Source organism: Helianthus annuus, chromosome 3 (genome assembly GCF_002127325.2).
Source record: "Helianthus annuus cultivar XRQ/B chromosome 3, HanXRQr2.0-SUNRISE, whole genome shotgun sequence".
Lineage (NCBI taxonomy): Eukaryota > Viridiplantae > Streptophyta > Magnoliopsida > Asterales > Asteraceae > Helianthus > Helianthus annuus.
Genome location: NC_035435.2, coordinates 172,597,078 through 172,607,120, shown reverse-complemented (window position 1 = coordinate 172,607,120; position 10,043 = coordinate 172,597,078). Strand labels below are relative to the sequence as shown.

Here is a 10,043-nt window from a genome sequence, read left to right as displayed (position 1 = left end):
TTTATAAATAGTTGTAATGACCAATTTATGTTACCAATTATGAGTCGTTTTGGACTTCAAAAGCAACAATATTATTCTATGGCTTTTTATGTATAATAAACTATGGTTTTCCTACAATCCTTTTTTTTGGAAATAAATAAAATGTACACACATAAAGTTGCATAGGTAATTTACGACACCCGATTTTGTACGTTTAAAATATGTTTTTTTTAACGAGAAATTTCTTTTATTCCATGTCGTCTATGGAACTTGAACTCATTCAAATAATTTATCACTAGATTAGTGAAATGTCATGAAAAACTATATTAAATATTCATTTATTCAGATTTCTTTATAAGAAGATCTAATACTAGATATTTTTACTTCAAAATATGTTTAATAAATGTTCTTTGTTTTTTATATCTTTAAGAATCAAATCACATGCCATATCAAATGTTGCTATGAATTAGATTTAGACTCTTTCAACTTTAAAATTTAACATGATTAATTGAAATAACCAATTAGAACTTAACCCACATGAGAGGTTGTAAGAGCGTCTAAATCCAAACACACTAAAGACAAAATGAATTGATATTTGTATCACTTTAAATATTATATATATTAAAAAATTAGCAAAAGAAAAGGTTGAGGATATATAAATAGGCATCTTTGGCCAAAAACTCGAGTCCTGTGCTTGGGATCTCTTTGTGTCATTCCACATAGATATAGAGAATGGGGAGGGCACCTTGTTGTGAAAAGATGGGTTTAAAGAAAGGATCATGGAGTCAAGAAGAAGATCAAATCTTGATTTCATACATACAAGAACATGGTCATCCTAATTGGCGTGCTCTACCCAAACGTGCCGGTAAATATATATATACACATCGCATTTTATCTTATCATGCATACTTTTTAATCATCTTTCAAGTTTATCATGATCACTGTTACAAGTAGTGGCAGAACTAAAACTTATTGGTTAGGGGTTGTTATAACGTTCGCTTTTCCACCGACTTCTACTAAAGGTCCAACACTCCAACTCATAGAATTATTGATGTGTGATCGTTGTGAATTTGTGATTGTCCGTTTAGGTTTGTTACGATGTGGAAAAAGTTGCAGGCTACGATGGACCAACTATTTACGACCAGATATTAAAAGAGGCAACTTCACCAAAGAAGAAGAGGAAACAATCATTCATCTACATGAAATGCTCGGAAATAGGTACCCTAAGATCCATTAATCAAATTCTTATCTTCAACAATTATTAATGGTCACTAATTTTTGTCGTTACATATCATATTCCATTTAGTTGTATGATAATTCATAGGATGTAGGACCTAATATTCTAGCTTTAACATACTTCCTTTTAAAACAACTTTGTTACCATCTACAAACCAAAAGGTATCAGCCTAGTTGTTACACATAATTGTCTTGTACCTTTTGGACATTTTGGTATTGTTGATTACATACTCAACAAGCATGTTTCTAAGTTTCTTTATGTGGTTTCTTCGTATAAACTTGTTAATGGCCGTCAGCATGACATGCCGACAACTAGTTACATACGAGTTCAACACTTTAACCTAGTGTTAAGACTTAGAGCATTCACATCCCTTCCTCTGTCTTTATTTCTATAATTACATAAAAAATCGTTATTTTTTTCTCTTTCCTTTGTAATTAAATAATACTATTTAATATCTTTATCATTACCTTTTCTCTCTCTTTTATTCACAACCATTTTTTAAAAATATTAAAAAATTAATAGGGGTAAACAGTGTACCCCAAATATAAAGATGGGCAGCATTTTCTTAGTCCTCCGTTCACAACCCCTCATAGCCACTCGTTATAAATAAAGGAAGAGATGTTAACGGTTTACTAAAGTAATGGCTGCTGAACCATCACTAGTGCTCTAGTGGTAGCCACAGGTATTTAAGTTTCACCTATGGTGAGCTCGGGTGAGTTTTCCCCTTCAGGTCTTAAGTTTGAGTCTGGGTGATATGTGTTTCTCACTGAGGGGTTTAAATTGAGGATCTATTGTGCGAGAGGGCTCTCTAGCGTGAACCCGGTTAAGATAATGTATGCTAGCCCTCCCGATATTCGTGAATAATTTACACCTTTCAAAAGAAATAATAATAATAATGGCTGCTGACCAAAAGTATTCACAATTTGTTGAATTCAAATAAAGTCATGGCGGCTGTCCAAAAGTATTCAAAATTTGTTGAATTCAAATAAAAATGTTTTACGTAATTAGTTAATTATCACACGCATGATATAATAATAATTAGAAAACAGATCTTAAATTAATAAATTTAGATCGGCAGAACGGTAAAAATTATGAGGCGATGAAAACTATTTGTTTAGGGCCATAAAAATATTCTAAATTCTAAATTCTAAATTGGCATTGGCCACAGCGAATCTCAATCCCGGTTTTCATGCTTCACTAATAAAATAACTTAATAATAATAATATATTTATAACGTATATAGTTAGTTACACGACAAAATAAGTGTACATGTGATGAAATAAATAATACAACTTTTTAACACAACTTTCAAGGTGTACACAATAATTTGTCCTATAATTATTTTACTTTAGTTCTCGTATAATTTATCCCATCACCAAGACGCCTTGACCGATATGAGATCGTGTCCCTGATGCGCGGAAACTGGATGGAATATGCAAATCCTTGCTCCCGTCAGGTTTGAACCCGGGATTAAAGCTCCGGTCCGTCCCTTCACCCAGATGTCCCTCGAAAATGGCCAAGCGGGAATCAAATCTGCGTCTCCACTAGGGATGCCAGACATTTTGACCACTTGACCAACATCTCAGGACTCTTTTTAAAGTTATTGAAAATACTTTTTAAATGATTTAACTTATTAAAAATACATTATGTCATATTTCTATGTATATATATTCGTATAATGGTATATTTAAAATCAATTGATTCTTCACTTCAAAATAAAAATAGATAATAATTTTGTTTTTCTTATACTTCATAACAAACTATTTTACTATGGATGTTGGCTTCTATTAAAACATTATTGTGTTTGATTTTGTATAATCTCTGAAAGCAGTCTCTCTATCCTACAGGGTAGAGGTAAGGTTGTCTACATTTTACCATCCTAAGACCCTATCTTAGCTTTGCTATTGGTGGGATTTACTGAGTATGATGATTATGTGTTTGATTTTGTAGGTGGTCCGTAATCGCTGCAAAGTTACCTGGCCGAACGGACAACGAAATAAAAAATGTTTGGCACACACACTTGAAGAAAAGAGCTAAAAGCCACCAAACAACCATCCATGACTCCAAAAAACATCACAACAAGTCAAAATGTGATACAAAGGCTCTATATCTTGAAGAATCAGTTGTGTCTCAATTTCTTGTTGAACAAGAGCATAAATCTATTGACAAGAAACAACTCGTCTCGGATATTCAACCATCATCTAGTGAGTATTCATCAGACTCGAGGGCGAACTCAACTAGTGTAGCTACACATGAGGAAATCAATCATGAGACATTTCTTGATGATAGTTTTTGGTCAGAAACACTTTCGGGTGAGGGAGACGACAACATCATGGAATCTGAGGCGTTGACCAACATATCATGCGTTGAGCATCCGACAACTTTGCTCACATGCTTCAAAAACATAAATACTAGTAATCGAACTATTGGTTGTAGCACGGATGACATGTACTCATGGCACGACATTTTCACGCGTGTTGACGAGTTACCAGAGTTACCTGAATTTTAGGTCACATGTACAATTGTACCCTTGCTAGGACCATTAGATTAGAAAATTAAACATAATAGTTGTTTTGCTTTATGCTAGTTTACTATATAATAAAGATTATTGAGAACAATAAATACGACAATGAGTCGAGTTTGTGATGAGTTTTAGAATACCCAACCGTTTCCCAAATTGACCGCATCATTTTCATGTACCAAACTACCGATCACTTAGCAATCGTTGGGTTTGAGGGTTTAGTTGGCAAGATTGACACAACATAAAAGTGTATCATTGACGATCTAATCCCTGATAGTGATCAAGGACGGATACCATAACCCATAAAGTTAGGATGATCAACATTAATATAGCGACGTACCATTGACATTGGTTGCCAACGGATCAACCCTCCGTAATCTTCGACTTTTCCTTGTTGAAAAAAGAACATAAGACAAATAAATAATCCACCGTTAACCGAGTTGTAATGGTAGAAGGTAATTGGCATGAGGCATCAAGTGATTGTTGGGAGGGCATGGTCAAAGGATATAATGACATGAGGCATCAAGTGATTGTTGGGATAGCATATAATGGCCAATGTGAGGCTTAGCCCATTTGATAGAGAGTAGAGACGTTATTGATGTAATAGAATAGATGTAAGCTTTGGCGTTTAAGAAAGAAAAACGAGTAATGATTGTGTCAACCAAAGAAGGCAGCATTGATAGGCGAGAGGGATACCGTAAACATAGCGCTACATGTGCGCAATCACCCCACGACAAGATTGAAATGTTAATAACTTTGGAAAATAGTAACCCAAGTTCAGAGAAAACAACGGCTCAAATCACCAAACTAGACTGTTTCAACTGGCCAACCCATCACCCGGTTCACCCTTTCTCAAAGGTCAAAGCGCAGTTAACGGTTTCACCAAAACATAAACCATCAAAACTGATCAAACCAGACGAAGCAAGATAGTGAACAATTATACAACTAATAGAAGTAATTTTTGTTCCTGCCTTGACCATAGTAAAAAGTAAACCAAACCATGTTTATCCAATCAAACTGAAGAAGAATACTATGGTGAAAGTGGCAACTCTGCCTATGACAACAAGTGTTCAAAAATTTAAATCCCTCTGATAAAACAGAGTCAAAAGATCTAACCACAAACAGCTCCCCATCATTAACTTCACAAGAAATCAACAATGGTTTTATTTTGGAGAAACGGTAGCTGCTCGCACAAGTACATCACGGTCATAGTTTATGTGAGGCATGAGTATGCAAGAGCCTTTTCCTCAGTTAGCTCTTCAGCGGTCAAGTCTAGCTTCTTCCTTGAGAACTCATCGATGGAAAGACCTAAACACACAAAACGTTTCACCACTTAAAAAACATGTTCTAAGAAGATCGTTTATTCGAGACTCCATATTGTGTTAATATCGAAAATCCACCCCAGAAGATAAAAGTAGTTTCGTAATTTGTTTCACTGGTTATCTGTATAATTAATTTTTTATTATATTTCTGATGTCATCTGGTATTTTAAAACCGTTCTGACATGTGGATCGGTAAGACTATGTGTGTGCAAAGTCGGATAACTGAAAAGTGTTAACCATAACCATAACCATTGTTTGGTTAACCGTCGATTATGGATCGGTTTCGTTAATTTTGGTTCATTATCCAATGTATTCTTTTATTATATTTTTTGTTTTGTTATGGCTAAAAAGAGTTTGGTTATGGTGTTCCAAGCTCGATTTTTGGTAATTAATTTGGAATTATGCATCTTGGGGCTCAACGGTAACAATGAATCAACTGATGAAGATATTGTTCTCAAAAACTTAAAAGGTAAATTTGTATAGAATTTTTTATTAGCAAACTGGACAAAATAAACACAAGCTTTACACTTTTTCCAAATTAGCAGCCACTTCGAATAGATCCAATTTACATTATAAAAGTTAGAAAATCATAGCCATAGAAGTTTCGGTTCGGTTAAAATCGGTTAACGAAGACACATGAACCGTAGCCATAACATAATGATCGGTTAACGGTTATGGTTAATTTCGGTTAATGGTTCGGTTTGTGGTTACAATTCAGTTTTTGCTCACCTCTAGGTAAGAGGACCAGTTCGATAACTAGTCCGGTTATAAAAATAATCTTTTTTATAAAAATGGGGATGTGAAAAAGCTCTCACCTTGAACTATTGTCCATTCTCCATTGCGGCAAGTGACTGGGAAGGAGTAAATAAGCCCGGCTGGAACATTGTATGAGCCATCAGAGTACACACCCATTGAAACCCAAGTTCCCTATAATGGCGAAAAGGTAAAATAAATCATACTATAATTTATAAATAAATAACCGAAGCAGGCATGAACACAACAATACATTACACGAGAGTAACACTAACCTCTGGTGTTCCACAGACCCAATCACGAATGTGGTCACAAGCAGAACTTGCAGCAGAGAGAGCACTAGAGAGCTTCCTAGCCTTGATGATAGCAGCACCACGCTGTTGAACAGTGGAAATGAATCCAGATTTCAACCTAAAAGAAACAAATGACTACAGATGTAAGTATATGAAAATTTTAAATACGAAACAACACTACTGTTTTAGGGGGGCTTTCATACCATTCATCATCATTTACGAGCTCTGGGACACTCTTCTCACCAGCTGGGGTGGTGACAGTTGCATGGGTAACATCAGGGTACTGAGTAGATGAGTGGTTACCCCAGATAATCACATTTTTGACGTCAGAGACTTGAACGTTAAGTTTCTCTGAGATCTGTCCAAGAGCCCTGTTGTGGTCTAGCCTTGTTAAACAAGTAATGTTCTTCTCTGGGATGGATGGTGCAAACTCCTTCAAGATCAACGCATTGGTGTTAGCCGGATTAGCTACAACCAAAACCTGCAGCAAAAATAAGCCAAATTAGTTGGGATTATATTACACTGTTGATGAAAGAAAACATAAAACTTTTGGATAATATCACGAAAGTAAAAATCACCTTGCAGTTTGCAGCAGCGTGCTTCTCAAGAGCAGAAGCTTGAGACTTGTAAATCGAGACGTTCTTGGACATCACGTCTTTTCTTTCCATTCCTTCTTTCCTGGGGAATCCACCCACCATGACGGCTACATTCACACCCGTGCATGCCTCAACGGCATCGGTGGTGGCAACAACTCCTGATATAAGGATTTTCGTACATTTTCAGTATATGAAAGTTGACTCACAATGTAACAGGAAAGAAAATCTACTGATAACGATATAAAATCCGCAACCATTATCGCAACAATAAAGTCAACTAAAATAAGACCTTTAAGAAGAGGAAATGCAGCATCAACCAACTCCATCTTAACTCCATTCAAAGCCTCAGCAGCTGGTGGAATGTCGAGCATGTGCAAGATCACGGGCTGGTCAGGACCCAACATGATTCCTCTAGCAATCATGGGTACAAGAGCATATCCGATTTGTCCTGTAAGAAAAATAGAGTTCAATTAGTATGTCACTAAAACCGTACTATAAGCCTAAGAAAACAACATTAGTATGCAACCACATATCTATGAGACTTTAAATAAGAATATCTGAATAAACAAACATGGCTACATCATCTGGATTACACATGCACATTTTTTTTTCAAAACATACGCCTAAAATTTACACTAGCTCGCTACACTTGTTGATCAAGACGAAATGTTAAATATATTGCATCTTGTGTAACATCTTCCATTGAACTTTGATTTGGAACCACAATATCCTTTCTGGGCGGCTTAGCACAACACCATCACAAAGTCCCATATCACAAACTCAGATGGATTGGCAGACTAACATCAATGAACACGTTATCAAATCTTATCTAACCAAATTAAATCAAACTCAACAGATCGGTAAACTAAACAACCACTGATCAATTCATTTTTACAAGAATTCAATGGTCATAGCTACATACAGGTTGAAAGCTACACCAAAACACCATAAGAGAACACCACAGTTCCCATTTTTGTGTTGATTAAGATAAAATATACTACGCCCCTAATTCATTTTTACAAGAATTCAATGGTCATAGCTACATACAGGTTGAAAGCTACACCAAAACACCATAAGAGAACACCACCGTTTACATTTTTGTGTTAATTAAGATAAAATATACTACGCCCCTTACTCCCTCTAAACTTTTAGAATATCAATACCATGACTAAACCTTAAAACTATAAAACATCCACTAAAACCTTACTTCACCTCGATCAAAACATCCGAAAAAAACAATGTAAACATTTTGTCAACAATTTGAGTAAAAAACTACATAAAAATGTGTCAGATCCAACTCAACTCAATATCAACATAGATTACACACTAATAAACAAATTAGATAATCTACAAGTAGTTGTGATCAGATCAGATGAGATCAGATATATTATATATACTACCAGTAACAAGAGAATGCTCAAAACACATCTGAATAACACTACATCCCTCTGTATTTCATAACCTCAACTGCTGAATTACAAGTTTACAGTTTAAAGTTAAAAACCACCACTAAAACCCTAACTCCCCTAGATCGAAAACATTCTTAAAATAGGCACAGAAACTATACAGATTCAGTCCACGATTGATTCAAATTAAGCAGAAATAGTTCAGATCTAGCTTAACTCAAAGTCAGGACAGATTACACGCACACACTCATGCGCCTTTTGCGTTTGCGTACTGCAACACTAACTAATTACAAATTAGATAAGCTACAAGTAGATGTGATCAGATATATTCGACTAGCAACTAGAAAATACTCAAAAACACATCTGTATAACACCAATCGCATGATTAAAACTTAAAATTAAAAACCACAACTAAAACCCTAGCTCGCCTAGATCGAAAACATTTATATCACAAGTCACACAAACTATACAGATTCAGTCCACGATTGAGTCAAATCAAGTAAAACTAGTTCAGATCTAGTTTAAATCGAACTCAAGACGGATTACATACTCATGCAACACTTGCTAATAACAAATTATGTGAAGTACAAGTAAAGGTGACCAGATCAGATCAGATCAGATCCGATCGGAGAAATTCAATTAGTAATCAGTAATCAGTAATCGGTAACAGCATGATGATGTTCAAACAAATTGATATGAAGTTAACAGATCCGTAATCAAAAGCAAGCAGAGAAACTGAAACAATACCTGCGGCACCGGTAACAAGAACACGAACTGGATCTTTCGCCATTTCTGATGATCTGAAGAGAGAAACGAGATTTGAAAGATGTAAGAGGCGATGGAAACGATGAAAGAGGAAGTGGTGGATAGATAGAGCAAGGGTGTGATTTTGAACGGATATTTATGGAGGTGACGATGAGGATGTATGATACGACGACGTTCTGGATAACAATATCTGCTTTTTTATCTGCTTTGACATTTGGGCCACGTCAGGATGGTTCACGGACCGCACACCTGGCGCACTAGTGGTTGTGGGCCTGTGGTCTGTTGTGGGCTTCCTTTTGTACGCTAATACAACGGTAAAAAAAGGGTCCTAGAATGATTTTAATCTGAGAAATATAAAATAGTCATCGCAGTCGGGTATGAGGTATGCTCGCTGGTATGAGGTAAACGAGTATGTATGTTTCTTTTAGATTACCCATACTTAAATGTTAGTGAATAAAAATAAAATGTTTGTGGGTATGGTTCGAGTAATCGGGTATGCATTTTTCGGGTTACCGGATTGGGTATCACCTAATACCATATATGGCCTGTACTCGTGAAATTTATTTAAACTAATATCATACACATCCTAAATGTTTTTTGTTTGCTCGTAAAGTTTAGGTTCATTTGTTGTCTTTGCTGCAATAACGTCATAACAACCCGCTTGTGGTATGCGCATATAATGTTTATATGTGTGGGTTATCGGGGGGCAAAAGTGAAAGTGCACTAATTTTAACATCATTTTACTAATTTCGTGAAAATAATGTTAAAAGCTGAGGACGGTTAATCATGCATCATGTGGCGGCGTTGATAGCTGAAAGACAAAAGGGTACATGCACTAATCGGTATTTGTCCCGATTGCTGAGGGTTATGTGCCTTATGTCTAAGGCTTGATGCAAAACTACTATCGAGCCGGGGGGGGGGGGGGGTCTCACTGGAAGCAGTCTCTCTATTCCTACGGGGTAGAGATAAGACTGTCTACATCTTACCCTCCTCAGACTCTACCTTTAATTTGCTATTGGTGAGATTTACTGAGTATGATGATGATGATGATGTTGTCTCTGCTGCGATCAATGGTTTGTTACCGGCAATCATGACTTGGTTTTTGAGAAATGGGTTAGATTAGAGTTAAGAAATCTATTTTGGTTTATTTGTGACAATTCAAATTATACAC

The 10,043-nt window shown here is 35.9% G+C and overlaps 2 protein-coding genes across 2 annotated transcripts; one reads left to right on the top strand and one right to left on the bottom strand.

Moving 5' to 3' along the window:
* The first annotated feature begins 678 nt into the window (after positions 1–678).
* On the top strand, positions 679–3,865 carry LOC110930873 (transcription factor MYB14). The gene is made up of 3 exons (XM_022174265.2): positions 679–844; positions 1,068–1,197; positions 3,167–3,865. Exons 1-3 carry the CDS (start codon positions 712–714, stop codon positions 3,723–3,725), a joined length of 822 nt encoding a protein of 273 aa, XP_022029957.1. The 5' UTR covers positions 679–711; the 3' UTR covers positions 3,726–3,865.
* Positions 3,866–4,664: 799 nt separating this feature from the next.
* Positions 4,665–9,037, bottom strand: LOC110930874 (malate dehydrogenase). The gene is made up of 7 exons (XM_022174266.2): positions 8,855–9,037; positions 6,991–7,149; positions 6,684–6,859; positions 6,309–6,586; positions 6,088–6,223; positions 5,875–5,986; positions 4,665–5,045 (listed from the first exon to the last, which is right to left on the bottom strand). The coding sequence occupies exons 1-7, from the start codon at positions 8,895–8,897 to the stop codon at positions 4,951–4,953; spliced, it is 999 nt and encodes a 332-aa protein (XP_022029958.1). The 5' UTR covers positions 8,898–9,037; the 3' UTR covers positions 4,665–4,950.
* Positions 9,038–10,043: the final 1,006 nt, after the last annotated feature.